The following is a 24594-nucleotide window of genomic DNA, read 5'->3' on the forward strand; positions in this document are numbered from 1 at the left end:
TGGCTGATGACGCGGGAGCCGCCCGGATGCCGCCGATGGAAACGGCTGATGTCGTACACCTTCCTATCGATCACCAGCCAGCGCTCCTCCGCCGCCGGGCCCCGGCCCGTGCGCTGCGCGATCTCCTCCCAGGTGAAGCGGCGCAGACCCGGCTCGGCCCCGCTCTCCTCCATGGCTCTCCCCGCCGCCCGCCCGAGTCCCCCCGCCGCGCTCGGCCGCAACCTCCTGTTGCGAGCCGCCCCGCTAGCCCGGATCTCATTGGCTCCCCGCAACGCGAGGCCCCGCCCCCCTCGCCGGAGCTCCGCGCCCATTGGCCCGCGTTGCCGCCCGCCCGCCCCCTCGGGGCTGCGCGTGGCCGCCGGGCGTTGAGCATCTTGGGGCGTGAGGAGCGCTGAGCCCCGCGGCGTGCCCGGCTCTGCGGGGTGTGCCCGAATCCTGCCGAAACAAAGCGAGATCCGCCTGTGCGGGGATGCGCACGCATCGCAATGAGTGCCCCACGCCCTTCTCCCGGACCCCAATTTCCTTTGTCTCTTCCCGCACCGCCCGCTCTGACCCATTTACCGCAGCCCTGTCGGTGGTAGCCATGGGAACCGAGCGCCGCACCGGGGCTGCCCGGTTCGGGATGACCCTCTGCCCGACCAACCACGGATCCAACACCTTTTTTCCTCTTTTTTTTTTCCCCCTTCTTTTAGCTGGCAGTGACGGTAACAACGTACTGATTTTCCCATTCAAATTACCTCAAATTAACTGTTCACTTCTTTTCCTGAAGCTTTTCCTGATACGAAATCTGCATCTCTAATTCGGGCATCCTGGGAGCCAGATCAGTCACCAGCTCCACTCACTGCAGGGCTGATGTGTTGCACCAGCAGCTCCTCCTGCGTGAGTCATCTCTAATGGGCCTCACGCAGGTGAGAATGAAGTCTTTGTCATAAAGACAGCAAGGGAAAGCCAGTTGCTGTTCCACACTTAGCAACATCCTACATCCAGCTGTGGCTGTCTGCACTAACAGTGTCAGTCTTCATTTAATAGCTTTAGGTGATTAGATAAAAACAGATTGTGGAGCACACAAGGACCTCATGACCAAATTGGCAATGTGGAGAAATGGAAGGGGGGGCTGAAAGTGCTGCAGACCTTCCTGAAGCAGAGGAAAATGAGTTGGGATAACAGAGGGATTGGCAGGGCCTGAACCTGTGGCGAAGTCCCACTAATAGAGTCAGCTCCTGGCTGTGGCTCACCCTGAGCAAAGCCCAAGGTGCAGAGTGCATGGTGTTGTGGTGTGCCAGCAGGAAGGCTGAGAACAGGGCAGGGAATCGGGGGAGAGAGGACATCAGGGTCGGGAGCAGCTCCTCTGAACAGAACGAAATGCAGAAGAGTTACATGATGCAGGCTGCTGCCAATGCAATTCCAGCAGCTGCTCTGCAGGAGGAAAGCACCATATTTAGCAACATTTCCCTTGCAGGGAAGAGATGGAAACTCAGGAGTTTCAGCTCCCTGCATTCCAGCTCTCTGCAACATCACTCAGCAGCTGCAGCATCACTGGGAGCAAGCTGCAAGAGCCGAATGGTTTGAACAAGGAAAGTTAGCGCTGTACCCAGACCTCTTTGCTTGGGTTACTAAGTTTAATGACACTAACAATTCATTCTTGGGTTTGCTTATATGCGTTTCTTCAGACCGCATTAACTGCATGGAGTGTTTGCTCTGCCCTAAAAGCTAACTGTTAAAAATGAGAGGTGACAGTTATACTTGGCAGAGGGAAACAATGAAGATAAGATGTGGTGGACTACTGGTGGAAGACTGTGATCTGGGAAGAGGTTTCAAACTTGCCTGAAAAAGCAACCAGAAATCAGCATAAGGGACCAAAGAGCCAAGATAAAAACGAGCTTGCCCTACAGAGTATGTAAATTAAGATCAGTAACTGAGCAGGCGAGGTGCTAATTGTCTGGTTTTTCAAAGAGAAATCTGAAGAAAGAGGAAATGCAAGAGCCCCCTGATTCCAGCTGCAGATTACAGCAGAACATCTTCATTCTAAGTTATTGCCAATGAGATCACACTGATAGGGCAGTGTTAGAACGGAACTCTTCTCTCTTTAATCTCACCCCAATGAGTATTTGCAATGTCTGCTGCTTCCTGTACTAATTAAGTGCTATTATACAGCCTGCTTCCTTGGCATCCAGACCTGACAGTCCCCCACGGCTGATCCAAGATCCTCTACAGAGGGTGGAATTGGTGCCAGTGACAGCACTGTAACGGGAGGTTGTGGATCTTTTTGTTTGTTTGCCTTGTAAATTCGGTCAGCTCTTCGGCACTGTCCCATAGCTAGAAAAAGTGTCACCAGCTCTCTCCAAAATGCTGGGATACGTCAAAGGAAAAATTAATTATATTTCTTTTTTCTATCCTTAAAATAAATAAATTTTAAAAAATGCAGGTAGATGTTAAGAAAGAGTGGGAATTTTCCATGGCAGAGCAAGGGGTGTTCCTTGCACTTCCAAAAGGTACATCCTATAGCCACAGGATCACAGAATGCCCCACTTAGGAAGGCACCCACACCAACCATCGAGCCCAACTGCTGGCTCCATGCAGCTCATCCTGAAGCTCCCACATCCCCTGTCCCCATTCAGATGTATCCAAACCCCCAAGCTAACAAATACATTTACACAAACAACGCTTGGTCCAGTAAGAAATGTCAAGGACTCAGATGGCAACAAAATGGGCTCTGCTGGAACCGACTGTGAAATGTAGCAGGATGAATGGTGGTTAGAGACTGCAACATTTGGTATGAAACTATCTCCCTCCTTTCTAACTGTAATAGAGTCATTTCGTATTTTAACACCGACGGGCCTGGCGCACAGCCTTATTGGCAAGTTGCTGTGTAAATACATGTTTTGAAAGATCCTCATGGGCCCCTTCCAACTCAGGATATTCTAAGAACACATCAGCATAGGAGAGAACAGAAAGAGTGTGGACACTTGCTGCTGACAGAACAGAAGGCAGTCACAAGATGGAGGTAATCAGATGTGTAAGAAGGGACACTAACACTCAAAATTGAGTCATTAAGAAACAGTATTACTGGCAAGGCAGCCTTCTTGAGAGCTTCGTGTTGACACACGAATGATGGGCAGAGTAGCTGAAGATGATTAAATTGCTTTGAACGTGGAATCACTGTCCTGCAGCTATTTTCCATGTAGAAGGGAGGCTATGTGTACCACCGTAGCCTGGTATTCCAGTTTAAACACCTCTTTGCACTGGTGCCAGGAGAGGTGCTGCTGCATGTCACTGCCTGGAAAGCCCTGGTGGGACAACACCAAAGTCATCCTCCAAAAGGCATACTTTCAGAGTCTTATCTTGCCAATCTCTAGATTATATTCCATAAGAGGACAAGAAAACTAACACCAAAATTGAATTTTCTGTTGTTTTTTTTTTCAGTTTCCTCAGGAAGTGTTTCTTCCCTTAACATCAACAAGTCAATGCACAGCACTGAGTAGAGACACCTAAATTCCTTTTCTCTCCTCATTCCATGCCAACTCAGCAAGATAGCCTTCACTTACTCAAGGCAGCTCATATATTTCTGCAGTGCTCAGAGGAGCAGACATACCTCTTCGATGTGTTCCTCCTATAAAAACTTCCCTGCTCTACATTTCTTTGCTTCCTTTTTCTATTTCCTGATGTATTTCTCACCACCTCCTGACTCTCCCATTAAACTTGGGGCCTTTGTGTCCATTACACAAGCTCTTTGTGCTGCTAAAGCCACGCCACGCAACAAGTGCAGCCTTTCACCTAGTTGGCCACAGCACCGAGTCTGTTCTCTTCCCATCGCCCAGGCTAGTTTTGTGCCCAAGAGCCAAACAAAACCTAGAACAAGTGCCACAGAGAGCCTTGCCAGAATTACAGCCTGTGCTGCAGAAAGATGATAGCGCTGTTGCTGGGTGGTTTTTTTGTTTGTTTTGTTTTTTACAGGAACCTTTCTATGGTCTGCTGTTACATTATTACACAGTTATCTATGTGAAATATCTAGAACATGAAATGAGGAGTTGTATTAAAGACTTCGTATCAATGTGTATCTAAAAGATACAATGGCAGATTCTGCTTCTTCCCGATTGATTCTTCTTTCTTATCAGTGTATTTCCACCAATTTCCACTGATACATTTATTTCATTGACCACTGACCTGATGGACTATGATCATCAGTCCACACTGCGAGTCACAAAGATCCATGTCTTTATCTCTACAAGGTCAAAAGAAATCATGACTTTGAATCTGCTTTTGGACACAGAGGGCAGACCTTGAATTAGAACACTGGACAAGCAAAAATATGTCATGAGTCTGCAGATCTAAATTCCATTCAAAATATCTGGCGTTGTCATGGATCCCCTCTACTTTCTTTCTCATGATAAAATATCCTTGGTGAAGCATAAAGAAATGCATCCTAGGGCAATTAATTGCAGATAGAAAAGAAAGAATTAAAATAAAGAATATTTATATGTACTAAAAATGCAGTTTTCAAATTGAGGTCTGTAGACATCTCAGTGTTTACGGATCTGAGTGTTCAACAAAGATAGCCCAAACATTCACATTCACTAAACACAGATCTCTCACTGGGAAACTCTTCAGGAATAAGAGATCAAAGCAGCAAACTACTGCCATATGGAACTAGTCAATATAGATTTGGCCGTCAGCCTGATTTCCCTTAGGATTCCTTTCCACACATGGAATCCTGGAAGCTCATGGCAGCTCTTTCACCACAGTGGCCCAATGGCCAACGTGAGCCAAGCTCTGGTGTGGGTTCTGTATTACTATTTAGCAAACAAAACTTGTAGCAGTCTCACAGTTTGAGCCTGTGTTTCCTGTGCAAGGTCACCAGGATGGGAGCATACCCAGCTGAAGCACTGCCACGGCAGCCTCAGCTACATGGTGCTGAGAGCACAGAGAGCACAGCCTTAGTTAGCACAGTGGGGGTCAAACCATCCCATGTGCCATGCCCCATTCTGGGACATTCCCACAACACAGCACAGAGGTTACAATGGTAAAATTTCCCACATGACATGCAGCAAGCTTCGGGTCCACTTTTACACCGTTACACCAGCAGTGCCCTGCTGACGTTTGTTATTACTGTCCTTGTCAGAGGTCTATTTTGAACTGAACTAAATAAAGTCTTGGGAAAACATTCATTTCTGACTTCCATCATCCCGCGCTGCAGGAAGGACTGTTTAACGGTCCAAAACCCTCATGCAGCAGCGAGACCAGGCAGAAGCGGGAGCCTTTAGGATGCCTTGGCGTGAGAATGGCACCAGGTGGTTCTCACTGGCATGGAAGTGCTGCATGTTCCTTGACTTTGCTCTCCATTCCTACAGCCTGTGTACGGCGTGTGGGTGGAAAGGGTGGGGAGCAACGGCTTCTTGAATGCCCGCTCCCTGTTCTCAGCTCTTTCATATCAGTTGAGAGCCTGAAGTGGGGCTGGGGCTGGCCAGGAACACAACAACACCAGGGTTGCAGACACTGCTCTGCTTCCTCAAAGGAGGTCATCCCCTACCCCCTGGATAGCAAGATCACAGGATCACAGAATCATTAATGTTGGAAAAGGTGTCTAAGATCACGAAGTCCAACCTCCAGCATGCCCACTGACCATGTCCCTCAGTGCCACATCCACACAGTTCCTGAACACCTCCAGGGATGGTAACTCCTACCACCTACCTCCCTGGGCAGCCTGTGCCAGTGCCTCACCACTCTTTCTGAAAAAAACAATGTTTCCTAATATTGAATCTGAGCTCTCTCCTTTAGTAGTGACATGCAATAGATGGCCAGCCAGAGAGTAAGCAAACATTGTGAACTGAAGTTTGATGGTCAGCCATAGGGGATCCTACCCCTTCCTTTTGCAGACCAGGTCAGAGAATGGGGTCTGAGTTACAAACCCAGTGTTGTTCCTGACCTATGATTTGGTCATACAGCAGAAAACCACCTCTGTGCTGCAAGTCAAGAGAGGCAATCTGTACCCTAATAACATCAGTGTATGAAGCCTACTTAGAATCAGCTAGAGACAATGAAGGAAAGAAAAACGTGCCCTTCTTTCTTAACGAAAAGAGTCACAGGGGACTTTCTTGCCTATTGCCAAGAAAGCCATTGATCATGATTGCCTCACCCCAAAAAGCAGCTACAGGTACCCTCAGGCATGGGATAGACACCAGTGAAAACACCACTCAGTTGGCTTTGCCCTTGTGCCTCAACACCTTGTGCAACATCCTGGCAAGGATTCTGTTATTACAAAGCGCCCCAGGGCAAAGAAAGGATGGGGCTGTCCCACTGATTAGCAAAAGTGTTGCCCAGAGCAGGAGATTGCCTTGTGAATGGGACCGATCACTCCTGTGACCGAGGGGCAGCTTAGAGAAAAACAATGTGTGCTTTGGCCACAATAGCAAAATGTGCTTCCTAAATTAAAAAGGGTGGTGGTAATTCTGGAGGAAACAAAAAGAGGAAGGAGAAGAAAGGAGAAGATTAACAGAGAAGAAGGAGGGGGAAAAAAAAAATAAAAGAAAAGAAACAAGGAAGAAAAAAAAATGGGAAAAAAAAAAAGGGAGGAAAAAAAAGAAGCTTTTAGAAGCAGGAGCCGAAATCCTGCCGTAGAGGAGGCGTGGGATGCGAGGCGCTCCCCCCGTGCCGTCGGGCCGCGGGTTCGCGGCCCGGCCTGGCCGGCCGCCGGCTGCTCCCTTCGCAAGATCGCGCGGGGCCAATGGCAGCGCCCAGCTCGGCGGCGGGAGGGCCGGGATTGGTGCAGGGGCTCTGCTGATCCCTGTGGAAGCCTCACCGGTACTGAATGGAGGGGGATGCTGGGGAAGCGGGGGGGGGAAATGGGCCGAGCTTGTCTCGAAACGGAGCTATGCGGGAGGAGAAGTACATCAGTGAGGAAAAACGTAGCCTAGGGGGCACTTCGGAGCCAGCGACGGAGCTGGTGGAGCGCCGGGGCCGGGCAGCGAGAAACAAAGAGAAGGGAGGACATGAGCAGAGGAAGCGGGGGAGAGCCGGGGATCAGCTGAGCTAAATCGGGCACGGGAAGCTCGTGCCGCCAGCAGGGCCCCGGGCCTCGCGTATCGAGAGGACAAAGCGGCGGCCGGCCCCATGGGGAAGGGGGGCGAGAAAGGAGAGGAGGAGTGCAAGCCGCAGGTCCGCTTCTTCACCTGGGAGGAGATCCAGAAGCACAACCTGAGGACGGACAGGTGGCTGGTGATAGAGCGGAAGGTGTACAATGTCACCCAGTGGGCGCACAGGCACCCGGGCGGCCAGCGGGTCATCGGCCACTGCGCCGGCGAGGATGCCACGGTAAGGGACGGGGCCGCTCCGGGCTCCGGCGGGAATCGCGGGCACGCGCCCGTACATCGCCCCGCACACCGGCGATACCCGCGTGCGCAGCGCCTCCCCCGCTGGGCAACATCTGGCGGAGCGGTCGGGAGAGGCTCCGCTGCGGGGCTTTGTCTGCGTTCGTGCGGTGCCGGGAGTTGGGGACTCGTGGGCCGAGGGTCTCCCCCTCCTCCGTGCGCGGCTTTGGGCGTGCCGGGGAGCACGCATAGGAAGGGTTAAAACCCGGCCCCCGTTTCACTGCCGCTCTGTTGCAGAGGTGAGCCGAACAAGGCGCCGTTCAGCTTTTCCCAGGAGAGAATTCCCCAGAGAATTGTGTTACAGGTTTCTACAGAAGAGAGGGGGGAAAAAAAAAAAAAGTTTGCTGCTGCTACAGCTGGCTGGGTTGTTTCAGACACCTCTCCTGTTTCAGCAATTAAAAAATAAGGGAGGGGGTTGGAGATTGCTGCCTGCGTTTTCCCCCTAAGCCACCTTGTGCAGAAATGCATCCCAAGAGCACGTTCCCAGGCCGGGGTGAATAAATGCAGCTGCCCCCAGCTCTCTGCGGGCGGTAAGCAGAGCTGTAGCATTAGCTGCTGGTCTGCCGCAGCTCTGACACCTGAGCAAGAAGGATCTGTGTGCCACAGAATTGCTAACGCTTTCCTTCAGTCTCCCTCTGCCTGCGGTTATTCCCCGCTATTTTCCTGGAAGAACTGAGATGCATTTGGTTCTTGTCCGGTTCCACTGAATGCCCCAAATGAGTAGCTTTCTGCCTCAGAAGGAAAGGGGTGGGGCTTTCTCTCCGCTGCACAAGCTGCGAGCTCCTCTGATGGCTTCCTATCCCTGAGAATTCACTGCGATTCCTCCCCAAGGAATCTAAAAGCATCTGCTGTTGCATTTGTCTCTGATCTTTGCAAGGCAGACTGAAAGACAGGGTTGTGACACCCCTTCCAGCTCCTCCTTCCCAGCATAGCATCCCTCTATGCTCAGAGAGCACTCCGTGAAGGCACAGACTGAAGGGTGCTTTGCCCAGTGCACTCACACAGAGTTGGCATCTGGTTTCCAGCTTCCCCCTGTGAATAACATTTTACCGCCAAAACATGTCACCGTTTCATGGTGAGAAAGCTTTGGCCTTGAGCCTGTTGGGGCTTTGCTAAAAAGTTTCAGTTTGAGTTGCAAGATAACACAACTGGGAGAGCTTTGGAGGAGGAAAAAGTAATGATAAAGATTCAGCTCTTAAACTGTTTCTGTCCCTGTCCCAGGACAGCTTACATGTGAGTTTCCCCTGCAAATGCCAGCAATGCTCTGCAGTCACTCAGTTTAGGCCCACTGACATGGCACACCAGTCTGGGACAGGGACAGCCTGTTGTGGCACCCCATCATGCGCAATTGCCTTCAAGAAATGAATAAGGCTTAGCATATGTCCCAGCACCTTGCAGCATCTCTGTTTTAGATGATGTTTGAGGATGCAAAAGAATATCTTTGTGTTCACTGCACCGAGTACTTTGATGCTTATATAGAGCTCATGCACCAATAAATAAAACTGTTTTCCCCCACCAAAAGCAGCTGAGATAATTCACCCTTTCTAGAAGACGCTTGGCTTATGACTGTGCTCTAAGATGCATGACTGCATTTCTGACCAGTTGCAATCTTTCATGTAAGGCAGAAAAAAAACGCAGCTGTCAAGTTCAGATATGGAGGAGAGCTCTCCCTGGTAATATCATGACATGTTCAGAAAACAGATATGCTGCTGTCAGGAAAGCCTTGGGTAGACAGCTCTCGGTGCTTCCTACAGCAGAACTTCTGTGATCAGAAGCTCAACCCAAAGTCCTGGAATAAGGTGAAAGTTTACATGGACTTTGGTGCACTTTGGAACCAAGCTTGTTGGCTGGGAATTTGGAACTCCAGAGCCAGTTTAGGAATGGAGGTCAGCTCCCACCAAGGTCAGCTAGCTAGGCACAGTGAGCACGTACTGATCTGCCCTTCCTATTTATCATAGAATCATTAAGGTTGGAAAAGATCTGTAAGGTCACCAAGTCCAACCCCCAGCCCATCCTCACTGACCATACACCTCAGTGCCACATCTCCACAGTTTCTGAACACCTCCAGAGTCACTGACTCCACCACCTCCCTGGGCAGATCACCACTCTTCCTGAGAAGATTTTTCCCTAATAATAACTTAGAGCAAGAGGGGAGATTTTAGTTGGTCCTTGCAATTAATTATTAGTTAATGGGATGAAGGAAGAATAGCTGAAGCATATTACTACTGAATTCTGTTTTTGTCTGTGTCTTGTTTGTATTTTATTTATTCATAAGGTGAAGAAGATAAGGATTTCAACATAATGAGAAAAGGAGACCATAGCCACACAAATCATTAGCCACTGACAAAGTTAGAACCACATGCTTCCTTAAACTACCCTCTCTTTTAAATCATAGGCCTTCTTGCCTCATGAGATCCATTGGTTTGCTTCCATGAGGCATGGAAGGCATCAAGCTTTCTCCAGGTGTGACAGGATCTCAGTGAAGGAGGAGCACAGTGAGCAAAATAAAATAATCTCTAAATGAAGTTGGAGTTTTTTATGCTGAAGACCATCTCAAAAAGAGAACTGTGGCTTAGTGTGGTGAACTTATCATGGAACTGCATCTTTACAGCTCTCTGAGGTGAACTCTGCTCAAATCAAATACCCTATGAAAACAAAAGTCAATCCCCTCTCCTGAATGGCCTCCAGGCAGCAGACTTTCATAGGGTATTTATATCCTGGTGGGGATTTGCACACATTCCTGTCGGCCTACCTTCCTAGGGAATTAAGCAGGATTTAGGTGCTTAGTTGCTTAGGAAATTTCTTGGGGTGCCTTTCTCTGTCCCTCCAGATACCATTGCAGGCCTCACTGTTTACTTCCTTCTAAATAAGCAAATTCATCAGCCTCGAGCAGAAGGCTTCTCTGGTGGAATCATAGAATCATTTGAATTGGAAAGGGCTCTTAAAAGCCACCTGGTCCAACTCCACTGCAGTGAACGTTGACACCAATGATCAGGTGCTCAGAGCCTGATCTGGCCTGACCTTGAATGTCTCCATGTGCGGAGCTTTCATCAGCACAGGAGTACCACACTGAACAGAGATCGCACCTCTCTTTCACACTAACAGTCTTACACCACCCTCAGTGGAGGGATCTACTGCAAGGAAGGGCAGTGCTGGAGATGGGCAGGAACAGAACAACGCTCAGGAAGAAACAGCTACTGCTGAATCTCACAGTTACTCCTATTTCTACTCCAGGATGCATTCCAGGCCTTCCACATCAATCCCAACTTGGTGCAGAAGTTTCTCAAGCCATTACTTATTGGAGAGCTTGCTCCAGGGGAACCCAGCCAGGACCGAGATAAAAATGTGAGTGTTTGCTAATGAGCTGGTGTTTATCATGGACAAGTGCCACCATTTTTTCCCTCTCAAAATGTCCTCCAGGTAGATTATAAAGGGGCCTTCACTACAGGCAGCTTATCCTGCTGAGACCAGTACCAGGAAAGCTCTGGAGGACAACCACAATTATGTTAACAAGTAGTAGGAGCAATAGTGACCCATGGGTGAGAAGACGTCCTATTTCAATCTAGCTGTTTCAGCAGCAACAACCCAGCAGCTACCATTTCTATCCTCTCCATATTCCCCAGTCCAGTTCTGTACCTTTTCCAGACATCTCATTCATTCATTATTCAGGCACTGTGCATGACATGACTAGTTCTTGCTAAAAAACAAACAAACAAAAAACCAAAAACAAACAAACAAAAACCCTTAATTCCATCCTGCTGTTTATGGCTGGCCATGACCATTGGCATATTTGTCTTACTCAGAACAAAGGAGGTGATGCTAATGGCTCTCTGCCACTTGTAAAGCTCATTCAGAAGAGTCACCAAATGTAAATCCCAACACAGCAAGGTAGTCCTGGTTCACAGCACGAGGCTTGAATTACTCTCCTTGCTGAGGGTGCAAAGCCTCAGGGCAAAGACTCAGACCAGTCAGGGTGTTTACTCTTGGGAAAGTGCTATGAAAAGCTATAATAAAACTGTATCCTTCTTTAATTCTGGTGTAGCCAAACGAAGCAAGAAATAACCAGAGTCCTTTGCATGGAACATAGACTTCCTTGCATGCATTCAGACTTGCTTACAAACTGCATGCTGTGTCTTGCATGTCTATTTTGCAGTCCCAGCTGGTGGAGGATTTTCGGACCCTGAGGAAGACAGCAGAGGACATGAACTTATTCAGAGCCAATCCTTTGTTCTTCTCTCTTTACTTGGCCCATATCATTGCAATGGAAGCTTTGGCTTGGCTAATGGTTTCGTACTTCGGTACTGGCTGGATCACAACTCTAATCCTTGCCTGCATCCTTACAACTTCCCAGGTAAGAAGTAATAGGGACAGAGATATTGGTTGCCCAAATCACTACAGAGGAGATCAATGTGTGCTAAACTTTTCTTGTTAGACCCATCCAACTAGGAAAAACATTCACTACATGTCAGGTCCCATGGTTCCTTCTGGCCCCCCCTACAGACCGGTCATTATGCTTCACACGTTTTCCTTATCTCCTGTGCCTTTCCTTCTCCAGGAAATGGAGGCACTGACCTCTTCAGAACTTGCCTTCTGTCTCTATTTTCTTTTATGCTCAACTCTGTTTTCAAGCAGCAGTACAACTAACTTACTTTCCATCATTTCAGGCCCAGGCAGGTTGGCTGCAACATGACTTTGGACACCTCTCTGTCTTTAAGAAGTCTTCCTGGAACCACATTGTCCACAAGTTTGTGATTGGACACCTGAAGGTAAAGATCCTTATGGACATGGGGGGTCTGTGGAAATAGCTGCAGTCACTTCGACTGTGTCAAAGCAGGACCCTGCATCTCTCAGTCTTTCCACAATAAGCAGATGCAGAGAGAATTTTCTGTTTTAAAAGCAAACAGTAGTTTAGGTGTAATCAGAACTGCACTGTTTTAGTGCAGCTACCACTAGAGGAACTGTGCTTTTACATGGATTAATTCCTTGTTCTTGTATCTGCCCAGGGTGCCTCTGCAAACTGGTGGAACCATCGTCACTTCCAACATCATGCTAAGCCCAACATATTCAAGAAAGACCCAGACGTGAACATGCTGCATATTTTTGTCCTTGGAGAAAGTCAACCTATTGAGGTAAGGCTAAGTGGCTAAAAAGTGGAAAATCATCATCTTTAAAGACATCAGAGACTGCCACTCTAAAAAAAGAAGTTTGCTGGTCTTGCTAAACACACAAGAATGCTAAGAAAGCAAATGCTTCTCCCATGAACTTGATTTGTCTATTGCGATCTGTTGGAAGTTACGCCCTCCCAGATATTGGGAGGAAGTGTAGGATTGACTGTATAATTCCCTATCCATTTCCTAGGAAATATTATTTGGGGGTAGCTTAGGAAAAGCAATAAACAAGGGATGGTAGAAAGCTGTTAAAGAAAACTTCATTCTGCTGTATTAAAATATCAACACGAGGGGAAAATATGGTGTTTCTAATTACTTCGCCAAGAATATTTCAAAACTCATCATCCGTTTCCACAGAAAATATCCTTGAATATTTTGGACAATGTCCTCTGTACTGGAACATTTGCCATGCATGTGGGAGGATATTGCTTGCATAGAAACAGGAGAACATCTCTGTGGGTTTTTTGTTTGTTTGTTTGTTTCTCAAGGCAAAATCTGTGGAGATTTTGATTCAATCTGAGTGTTTAAGCCAGCAAAGCTGAATTAGAAATTCAAGGCATACAGAAACTTTCTGCCTGTATAAGCTAGCTGCAAGCGATTGCACTCTCACCTCACTCTAGAGATCGTCAGGCATCATTTAATCTTGAAATAAACATTTTATTCAAAGACCAAGGGTGAAAGCCAGACCAACTGTGAATTTGTCAGGTTACACCAGATTACTGGAGTCATCTATTTACAATTTTATTACATTAGCTGTGTGCCAACAGGCTGCACACTAAACAGTAGGCAGTTAAAGTGTTGTGATGCAATCTGTCCTTCTAGAGTCAAAATGCTTAGAATTTCATAAAAACCTACACACAGAAAATAAACATTTGGCTTTTTTTTTTTTTTAACAATTAAACAAATATTTCTAGTTAAAAACAGCAGCAACAACTACAACAAAAAGATCTGCAGCACGTACAGCTCAGAGAAGTACCAAATGAAAAATCTAATGCTCTCTCATCCAGCTTTTATCCTCTTAAGAAAGTAACCCCAGAAATACGTTGGGGACATACATGCTAGTAGATGGATATGTATAGAGAATATATTGCACACATAGTATTTTCAAGATGCAGAAATATCTGTGACTAAAATGAAAGCCTCCTCCTGGAGCATAAAAAAAAGACAGTGTCTAGAAAATACAAATCGGGATCTTCACTGTGTTGGTACATCCCATTGGAAAACGTTGTGCCTGATGATTGGGTTTTGAAGTAGAGTGTGGTTTACTTAAAGGAAAAATGGAAGGTTCTCCCATTCCCAGGATGAGATCTGCTCTGCAATAACACTTTAGCCTGGCTCAAGAGCTGGCACACTGGAAATTCATTGGGCACGCCAGTCCCATGCTCATCACCCAAGACCACCAGGAAGCCTGCTTTGCTGTCTGTCTAAAATGTCCTGTCGTGGAGATTGATGGGGCAGTTCCAACTGTTTACCAGGAAGAACAGGGAAAAAATAGATTCCTTTTCTGTCAGTCCTCACTAAACAGACTGAATTTGATCAGATTTGTCTTTGGAGGAATGACTGCATCTGCTGTGTGTAGGTGAACCATGGTTAGATAGCAGTTGGTACAGAACAGCTCTCAGGGGCAGCACACTACTTCTAATTATGTCAAACTAGCAACACAGACGTTGTAGACTTAAATACACCTATATGACTTCCTGTGCAAATAGCAAAGGGCCACACTAGTTTTTCCGCTGTTGATAAAGCACAACTTTACAAGCCCTGGCAGATGGCAGGGCTCATGGGGCTGATGGCTGCAGAAGTCAGAAGGAGTTGGTGGTCGGGTCATTTGGGTGGAAGACTAGCCAATGTTCAGTATCTTTCTCTGCCAATGGTATCCTTCCTGAGAACATACCTTAGGTCAGACTTTGCTATGCCTTAGAATCAAAAACTCTGGAAAAGACCGCCAAGATCATCTGGTCCAACTATCAAAGTCTTGAATTTGTGTTGGAAAAATGGCAATTCTAAGCACAGCCATAGGCAAGGCAGGAAGATCAGAAATGAATGAAAATGTCACCAGGTTCATAAATACAAATAAGCTGTACATCAAGACCAGAAGGCTTTAAAAAGGAATTTACACAGAGAATTATGAAGTCAGGATATTTATCCATAATAAAATACTTTCTAGCTTTGATGGCATGGGAATTTGGTCAAAACTCTCCAGTCAATAAATAAGTGTTGCAGATAATCCTCTCTTATACACTGGCGCTGTTGTCCAAGACTGAGCTTCCTCATCTTTGTCCTGCAGTACGGCAAGAAGAAGCTGAAGTACCTGCCTTACAACCACCAGCATGAGTACTTCTTCTTAAGTGAGTATCTGCAGTGTGTTCCTCCTCTTTCCCTTTGGTCAGGGGAACTGAATATCAGTTCAGTTTCCAGCCCTACTGTGTTAGCAGAACAATGCATAAGTCTCAACTCATCTTTCCCTTCCCAAGACCTCCAGTCCCATTAATGGCATACCTGCGCAGGCCTCAAAATTAATGCAGTATATTCTCACAGGTATCCAAGCATGTTTAGTGTAGCCAGCGTGGCTATAGAAAGTAAGACAAGTGGTTGAGACTGGAAAGTAACCTCTGTGTGGGAGGCTCAATGGAATACCTGCATATGATGAGTCAAGATGAACAGGTGTGAACCAGAGCCTCCTTCACAGAGAAGCCACCTGTCCTTGTCACCAGCACATCGCTTCTTTTACCAGTGCTGGGTAGCCTTTCCCAGAAACAATCCCTGTATCACCAGCACACTCTCATGTCACGCGCTTTTCTGCCTCTCTGATGTCCGAAACATTTCCCTTTGCTTTGCAGTCTTCCCACCTCTGCTCATCCCCGTGTATTTCCAAATCCAAATCATCTCAACCATGATCAAGCGCAGGTTCTGGGCGGTGAGTGCCGTGTTCCCTCAGTCTTTGTGGGTTGTGACATTTGAGCAGGGAGAGAGACCAGTGGTCTCTGCAGCACAAGAGACCTGGCAGAGGGAGGGTGGGAAGGGATCACACTTTGCTGTGCTAATGATCTAGTGTCCCTAACCAGATCTAATGGTCTAGTGTTACCAGCAGAGCCACGCTGCATGAAATAGGCTAAGAGATGCCTCATGTTTTCTCTCTTCCTCTAGGACCTGGCCTGGGCCATCAGCTACTACATGCGCTATTTCATCACATACACCCCATTCTATGGCATTCTGGGATCCCTGTCTCTCCTCACTTTTGTCAGGTAGGAGATAAAGGACCTCCCATTTTGGGCTAATCAACCCCCAGCTCTGCTATGACCCACAGGTCTTCCTCATTCTCTGCAGTCATTTGCCACACTGTGTGTTGTTTTATTGGGTATTCCTACTGCTTTGCTTTCTTCCCATCATCTCCCAGTTCTACCTCCTCACAGCAGAGCTCATTCTGGTGCTCAGCACCTTCCTCAGCCCTCGGGGTGGTTCAGCCAGGATTCTGGTATCTTTCCTCAGTCCCCGTTCTCACAGACTGCCAAATCCCAACACTTACGCATTTTCCACACTGACCAAGGCCAGATCCTTCCATAGTGCCTTGGGCTAAACTCTTCCCAGCTCACTTAGGTGCCTCGTGAGCCCACCTGAGCACCAGAATGAAAACGCTCCCCACTTCTCACATGCAGAATAGCTCATGTTCTGCACATTACACACACACATCATTGCTTCTATGCAGAGGCCAGTGCCTCAGAAATCTGCTTCACACCTCAGATCAGTGCTCCCACCCCTACATTCCAGCAGACCCCCCCCCCAAAACTACCTCTCAGCTCTCCTTACACCTATGGAGAGGTTATTTTTGTGTGTCTTGATTCTGACTGGTCTTCTGCCCCTTTATTGCCACCAAGCTCCACGATGAACTGCTCTTGACTATTGCTGTACGACAGATGGGTGGAAAGTTCAGCAAGAGATCTGAAAACATGAACAGCAAGCACAGGCTGCCAAAATGAATCAGGCAGGGCAGGATTGGGAAGCTTACTCACTGCATGGTTGTACTATTCCAGATGGTAGCACTGAATTTGTATTTCTATTTTGCATGTAATATCTGCAGCTCTTTGGCTAATACCAAAGGATGGCATTTAGTCCTGCAGTGAGCATTAGTTTTAGAAAACATTTCATCAGAGTGAAACACTTTTTTCTAAAAAACCCCACATTTTTAAAGCGAAAAGAAATGGCAACAGATATGCAAAAGCCTTTGCAAAATCTGAAGGTTTGCCTCCAGGAAACATAACGTCACTGTTCATGACTTCAGTTTTCATAGCTTCAAAACACTTCAGTCCTGGTTTTTTTTTCACTAAGAACTTCAAAAGATGGACAGCTGTGTGTGTAGACAACATTTTTGATCTGGATTCAACAACTGAAACCAACTGACCTAGTATCTCCAAAAATTTTCTGTTTTGATCAAGCTGAAAAATGAAGAGCATTCTCCTTGCAAAATTGTTTTCAGTTCCTCATGAAGGCTCAGCAGGAGATGGTTCCCTGTTACTATAGTTCTGTTATACTCGAGTCAGTAAAAGAAGAGCCCTGGGAGCTTTAGAGAACAATGCACCATTGTAGTCAGCTCTCCCATGGCTCAGAGCAATAAGGATACGCAATGAAGGCCACCACTCTCAATCTAAATACGTAAGGCATAGAGTTAAATAAAAACATTTCATTTTGTTTTCACCCCAGATAGGAGTAATGAGTAAAAAGTTGAGATTGTTCTAATTAGCTGACGCATGACATCAACTGTCTTATTCAGACTTCTGTCAGACAGATGAACATACTGGAAAAGCAAACAATCAAAATCAAACTTCCAAACAGCTCTGAGACAGCTCTGTTTAATTAGCTTACCCCAGTCAGTCATTGTACGGATTTACTGCTGGTTACATTACAGTGATTGCTGAAATTGCTGGTGAAAGCAGACCATCAGATCATCTGGTTGTTTTGGTTTTGTTTTTTAAAGTCTATAGGCTTGTTTTCTGGAAAAGGATGCTTCTAAACAACTGCCTTGCTATATACATCTCAGTCTCAGCGCAGTGAAACAGCTTTGGGTAAACAGAAGTGCATTTCTGTAGGCTGTTCTCCAGAGGCTAAAATTGTGGTTTACACAATGAGCAATAAACAAGCCAATCTCAAGTTCAGAATGCAGAATTATGGTAAAGTTACAGAGAGAACAAAGAGAAACTGGGAGCCCCCGAGCACTAAATCTGACAACCAGAAAGTTAACACCAATAAGCAGGTGGACTTTGAAACTGCTGTATGTCCAGCAAGCAATTGCAAAGAAAATCAACTCAGAATTTCTAAACCGTGGCTTCTTTTTCTCAAGTCATTGGATTATAGAATCACTAAGGCTGAAAAAGGCCTCTAAGACCACCAAGTCCAACCACCAACCCATCCCACTGACCACATCCCTCAGTGCCCCATATCTTTGGTTCTTGAACACGTCCAGGGATGCGACTCCATCACCTCCCTGGGCAGCCTGTGCTAATGCCTCACCACTTTTTTGGAGAAGAAATGTTTCCTACTGGCCCTTCTCAATATTACATCTTTATTTAGAGAAAGGCAAAATTAGCACGAGAAATTGATCCACTCCTGAGGAAGGAGAGGGATAATTGCATTAGTCCCAGAGGTATGAAGAGAGAAAGAGAAATTAATTGCAGAAGTGATTCTGGTTTCAATAGGAAGAGGCACTTAGTTTTGCATCTTGGGGAAATATTTTTCTCACGTGCTTTACATCCTGCTGCTCCCTGCAAACACCATCTATTTACCTCAGATCCTGGTCTGCAATATAAACAGTTGTGTTTTTTGTCTGTATGTTTCTGAAGGTTTCTGGAGAGCCACTGGTTTGTGTGGGTCACTCAGATGAATCACATTCCAATGGAAATCGATTGTGAGAAGCACAAAGACTGGCTGAGCTCTCAGGTAACGGGGAGGGAAAAGAATACCTCTGATTCCACTCACTCCAAACTGGATTAGAAATTTACTCAAAAGAGTGGATGGAGTACCAAATAATCCCCTGATGAAGGTACAGAGTGCTATAGCATAGAGCCTCTGCCCATGACCTCTCTACCATAAAGACCATAGAATTACAGCATTGTTAAGGTTGGAAAAGACCTCTAAGATCATCTAATCCAACCATCATCCGATTCCATTTGTTTTCCCCAGAGCCAGCGGTGCTCATTTAAGGCATGGAAGTCCAAACTTCTGTATTGATTTCGGTTATCAGAAGGTTATATTTTACGTCTTCAGTTCTGAGGCAGTCTCAGGTGCACACATGGTATACATAGGCATACACATACGAGCAAAGAGAAATGTCTTAGTGGAAATCATCTGCTGATTCTAAGTGATAATTTAAACCAATGTGCTATCCCTGCACTGAAAACACATCAACTCCAGTTGAAGAAAGAGCTCAGCATACTTCAAAAGCGTGTAGTTTTCTAATGGAATAAGGGCTGAAATGAAGATGCACCGCTTGCTACGTACAAATCTCTTTAATGCCTGGTCAGACAAATGCACACCTTTTATTTGTGGTGGCCCAAGTCTCATTCAGACCTAGAGAACAATGACAGCAACTTTGGCACTGACTACATGAATCTTGTGTAACTGAGCTGAGACAAGTTCAGGCATACTGGACAACAACTAGAGGGGAGTAAAAGTAGGCTTCCTGCATCCATGGTGTTTTCTTCTCCGGTTTCCCTTCCTGATACTGTTGTTAACCATCTGGTCTCCAGCTAAATATGCTGACATTTAGGACCCTGTCCTTGGGCTGATATGTCACCAAACATGGCTATCTTCCTGCATTGCCCCTTGATCACTGTTCAAACCTGCACGGCATCGTCAGCACAACAGCTGATAGCAAGCCCTAACCAAGGATTAAAGCTTCCCATGCTGCAGTCAGCTGTCTCAGAATGGCAACCTTCTACACAATGACCGCTCATAGTAGAGGAAGGTACTTTTTGTCCTCCAGTTCCTGCCACAGGCAAGAGGAGCTTTGTGCTGATTTTAGGGTGAATAATTCATATCTAGGAAGATCACTAGCATTACAGCTGCTTTCTTGCCTCCACAGCTGGCAGCCACCTGCAATATTGAGCAGTCCTTTTTCAATGACTGGTTCACCGGACACCTGAACTTTCAAATTGAGCACCAGTGAGTATGGACCCAGCATCGTTTGGTCATTACCAGGTGGTCATAACACTGGACTCGTGGCAAGGGATAGTCTGCTAAAAACATATGTGTGAGATGGGACAGAATCACAGAGAAGCCCGAGGTTGGAAGGGATCTCAGAAATGATCTGGTTCAAACTTTCATGGTAAAAGCAGAGACTACATAAGATTGTCTAACACCTTCTCTAGTCAAACCTTCCACTTCCCTTTGGAGCACTACCACATTCCAACCAAAGACAAACCCAGACAACTGGGGGTTGTTGTCACTAGAGGCACGGCATCTATCTCTCGTGCTACCCAATACTTCAGCTTTCACTCTCCCAGTTTTAATTCAGGTTTCAGTTAAGTCATTGGTACAAAACTGCAAGATACAAAGGCTATGGATTTGGATACTAAAGCTCAAGAAGTTATCTTAGGATATATTTCAGAAATGTCCTTTCCCTAAATAAAAGGGCATCAGCATTTTACGGCAGGAAATGTGGGACTGTACATACTGCTGACTACCAGGTTTCAAGAGGGGTACTAAAACCAGGGCAGTCTGTTGTCAGTGCAAAATGTAATAGAGACCACATTTAGGGTAAAGCTGACTGGTTTGGAAGTCAGCTTAGGAAATCTCCATTGAAAAGTATAAGGCAAGGTGACCCCAGGTTCTTTACCTGTTTCTGTGTTCCATGAGATGGAAAATGGGGCCACTGATAATTCAGTTTGGCAAGAAACAATTAGTACTGCCCAAAGCAAATGGGCAGCTGTCTCAGCAGAGCGAGACTGCTTCCTTTCTTCTTGTTTGCTTTGTATTGCACTAGTAGCATCCTTTCCTTCATAAACTGACTTTTATTGTCTCTCTTGAACACAGCTTTATTCTGAGGACTGATAGAGCAGCAGAATAGATGTATTCTGTTCTCACAGGCTGTTCTTGAAAGAAGTTCTTGAAACAGTGTAATGTAAAGCATGGATCTCCACCTCTCTTTCTTGTTTCTATTGGTGCAGCTCAAGAAGGCATTAATAATTGGCCCCATGAGAAGGCGGATGGAGATGCCCATCCCTTGAGATTATGCTCTAGATTTTTCTCAGATGTTTTCTCTTTCTCTATTCAAGCCTGTTCCCAACAATGCCACGGCACAACTACTGGAAAATCAAACCCCTGGTGAAGTCGTTATGTGCCAAGTATGGAGTCCAGTATGAAGAGAAGCCTCTTGGAAAAGCATTTGTAGACATAGTTGGGTAAGGTTCTTTTATTAACATCAGCAATTTGCAATTCAGTGTTACACAAGCATCCTATCATTTCTACTACAGATCATTCAGAACACTTTGAGAAATAGCATATCAGCATTTTGTGATCTGGTATCACTAGAGTAATACCTTCATATCACAGCCCAAGGAATACCTGAAGATATGTTCATCCTGCAGAAATGGCACGGCCACACAGCCCCATTGGTGTAGTGGACTGATGCCAGATTGCAACTGCCATGGAAATGGGAAGATGGGGAGGTGGGGTAGGAAAGTGCTATCCCCCAAAGCTGCTTCTGCAACAAGAGCACTTCTATTGAAGTACTTTGAAACTGGTCAATTTGGGGGCCCAAAGAGCAAAATAAGCAGCTCCTCTGGTATTCTAAGGTATTCATTTTGTGGGATTCATGTTCAGACCCAGTAAGAGAGTTCTCCTTTCTAGGAACAAAGTGACAGAGGTTCACAAGCCAAACAAGCCTCTCTCCATTTTCTTTCCCCAGGTCACTAAAGAAATCTGGAGATTTATGGCTGGATGCTTACCTCCACAAGTGAATACGAGTCTTAATGGGGAGGTGCGAGTCACAGGGAGGGATGGGGGTAAGGGGGGAGATCACATACGTGTCTTTTACTATCAGAATTCGGTCTATTTCTATGTGCACAAATTGAGGGGAGTTTCCTGTCTTGTGAACTGCTACTGGTGTGAGCTCAGGCAACCTGTTAAATCCAGACGGGCGTAAAATGTGCTTGGCGTAGCCTTCAGAGGACAAGATCCAACGCACAAAAGGAAGGGTGGGAGAGAACAGAGAGAAGTGTCTAAAAAGGAGACATTTAGCATCTGCCCTCCACCATCTCCTCGCTATTCACTCATTCTGCCTAAAGCACACAAGCTGCTGATTCACATACACGACTTGTTAGACTTCAGCAAGCCCAGGGACAATCCTAGGACACCCGTGTCAGCTCTGCTGCAGGAACCTCACCCCATGGGGCCCAGCAGCCATACGCTGTGGCTTTCAGTCCTGCCCATCAGTAAAGCATACTAATTGCCAATCAATCCTGTGTAACCACAAATGGTTTTTTTCACCTGAGCAGAGCTTCGGCAACACCCAGTTCTGCCTGTCTGCACGTGCCCAGCAGAAACCAGGGCTGTTTATCTTGTCAGAGGCCTGGGCTACATGCCCTGTTCCTGAAACAAATCAGCAAAGAAAATGGATTCCTTCTGGAGGAGGAGGAGCTTCCCAACCGCTCAGCCTGACCACAGGCTCTAGGGGGAGGTGGCTGAAGGCAGAACTGACCAGGATGTGCCAGTGATGTGAAACCTCCTGTAAAAACATCTTACAACTTCCTTATAACTCTGTTCCCTGTGCAGTGTCCTAATAGCCAAAACCCACGAATAGCTCAACCAGATGATATAGTTTAACAGCTGCCAGTCGCTTCACTAACGTGCAACCCAATCCCAAGCCCACTCCAGGTAGATCAAGACCTTTGGATTCAGCTGTAATACAGTGGAAGAGACAGATTCTCTACAAAGAAGAGCCGTAGTATCAACAGCAGCGCTTGGTTCCGACAGCTTATCTCAGCTCCAAACACATTTCCTAGTACAAGAGATGCTCTAGTTATTAGGCAATTGCACGAATAATTGCATTGCCCAACACTGAAATTGGATCCTCACTTTTGAACCTTCAATGCCAGTAAAGCTCCACCAAATCTCAAGGTTCTGCGTGCAGAGACAACTCCAGAGCTGTGGCTGTGCCCTTCCAAAAAATGTATTGTCACCTCCCACTTTGGAAAATTGGATGAGATTTCTATGTTTACAGACAGGAAATTCATAGGTAGGACTATAACTTAACCTAGCTACTAATACTTCAGATTTACAAAGGGCTTGTTTTTGTGTTCTTGCTCATCCCTCACCTGAACATCACAGTGAATTGTTAGGATTAAAAGCTACTCCAGGTTATCTGACACTTGAACAGAATGTGAGCAGTTCTTATAGTTGATTTCTAATAGCACAAGCAGTGATGTCCTTCTGGATGCTGTAACTTCTCAGACAGGTAGTAATGGGCTAGTCCAGAATTCTGACTAACACTGCTAAGAATGCCTTAATATGTCCATCTAGTTTTGACTCCTCGAATGGGCATTTTTCTTCCCAAGACCTTAGCACAAGATACCAAATAGAAGAAAGAGGGGACAGGAGAGATCTTGATGTTAGCTGTTTTCCAACTACTTCCTCTTTCAGACCCTTGAAAATTCCCATTTTTATACAAATTATGCAGCTGCTTGAATCCAGAAATAAAACCTGTGTAATGCTATTGTAAGAAGTAACTTCCAGGATCATACACTGTTCTTGCTGCTGCAAGATATAAAGGTCTTTTTTCTTTTTTCCTTTTTTTACAAAGAACTGGTCACCAACCCCTTGTAGTGTAGTTTAATAATTGTACTTTCATGTTCAGAAAGTTTGTCTTGTGAAAATGCAAGAAGCTGGTTACTTTTTTCAGACAAAGCCTCACTGACAGCCTTACTCATGTAGTTTCTTTCTCTCCCTCCAAAAAATCCCAGCCCACCATCTTGGGACACACAGTGTTTCACATGCACCTTAATGTTTGAGTTCTCCACCCAATAACTCAATCAAACACACCCCTGGCAAAGAGCCCTGAAAATCTGGAGAAATCTGTCTTGTTAAGATTTTTACAAAAGTGAAATCTGAAGTGCTCCAGAAGTTTCAGTAAAATTGCAAAGTTGGCCCACCAAAGGACGCAGAGTTCACATGACCTTGCTGAGCTCTGTTCCCAGAGCAAAAAGCTTCCCTTTGCAGGTTCCAGTTAGCCATCAAAACGATATAAGCATTGACATCTATGCATAGTTTTGCTCCAACATTCTGAGGACTAAAGCTAATTAATTTCTCTGAAACAAAATGAGGTGAAAACTCACACATTTTTTTCTCTTGACAAAGGCAATCCACATTGCAAACACACATCAAAATCTCCCAAGCGTGCCTGAAGCCTGCCAGGGCTTGCAAATAATCTCACCTGAACCACATTGTTGGCCACACGAGCACTTGGCAACGTACAGAGGCCATGAGTTGGAAACAGCATTTGTTTCGGTCAGATGATGGAAGAACAGGCAGCAGAGGGTTGGCTTGCTTCTCTTCAGTCATGCTAGCAGGGTTTGCCACTGAAGTTGGAGGAGCAGCGTGTTCAGAGATGCTTAGAAGAGAAAGGCATTAACTCTGGACAAGAGGGAGGTGGGCATGTGTTTTAGAAGGAGTAACACAGAGCTGGGAGAAACACAGGAAGGGAACAGGCAGAGTGGGAAGACAAACACCAGTGCCATGGACAGGGAAGAAAAGGCACCTTGAAACCAGGTGCTCACATTCCCCCAGTAATTGCTAGTTTCTAATTGGCCAACAGCTGAGGTAGGGACGCTTGTTTTGCTCAGATACCCACAAAGTGAGAAGAAACCAACCCTCACAAGACAGGTTAAAAGCAGCCATCTTCCAGCCACGGCCTCTTCTAGCAGATGCTTTCCTAAGAAAGACTTCCTAACCGAGTCCTAACATTTCAAGTGTTCCCTACGAATTGTTAAAACACCAGATCTACATTCCTTATAGGACAGCTCCTGTTTATTTCGTTCTTCAAAAAAAAAACCAACAATCTCAAAATATTTTTT

General features: G+C 46.0%; 1 protein-coding gene across 2 annotated transcripts; it reads left to right on the plus strand.

The window, feature by feature from the left end:
• Positions 1-6: 6 nt before the first annotated feature.
• On the plus strand, positions 7-24594 carry LOC125695386 (acyl-CoA 6-desaturase-like). Of its 2 annotated transcripts, none has more exons than XM_048949740.1 (12): positions 7-132; positions 10599-10709; positions 11518-11715; positions 12029-12130; positions 12368-12493; positions 14820-14880; positions 15373-15449; positions 15680-15777; positions 18367-18463; positions 19608-19687; positions 20800-20925; positions 21432-24594. In XM_048949740.1, exons 1-12 carry the CDS (start codon positions 7-9, stop codon positions 21481-21483), a joined length of 1254 nt encoding a protein of 417 aa, XP_048805697.1. In that variant the 3' UTR covers positions 21484-24594. The 2 variants fall into 2 exon arrangements, with proteins under 2 accessions (XP_048805697.1, XP_048805696.1); XM_048949739.1 differs by lacking the exon at positions 7-132 and adding an exon at positions 6858-7308.

The sequence above is a fragment of the Lagopus muta genome, chromosome 6 (genome assembly GCF_023343835.1).
Source record: "Lagopus muta isolate bLagMut1 chromosome 6, bLagMut1 primary, whole genome shotgun sequence".
Classification (NCBI taxonomy): Eukaryota; Metazoa; Chordata; class Aves; order Galliformes; family Phasianidae; genus Lagopus; species Lagopus muta.

Coding starts and splice junctions, on each gene's coding strand:
- LOC125695386 (XM_048949739.1), top strand. CDS start 7,108: ATGGGGAAGGGGGGCGAGAAAGGAGAGGAGGAGTGCAAGCCGCAGGTC. Junction 11,716..12,028: donor GCATCCTTACAACTTCCCAG/GTAAGAAGTAAT, acceptor CCATCATTTCAG/GCCCAGGCAGGTTGGCTGCA. Junction 15,450..15,679: donor TCAAGCGCAGGTTCTGGGCG/GTGAGTGCCGTG, acceptor CTCTTCCTCTAG/GACCTGGCCTGGGCCATCAG.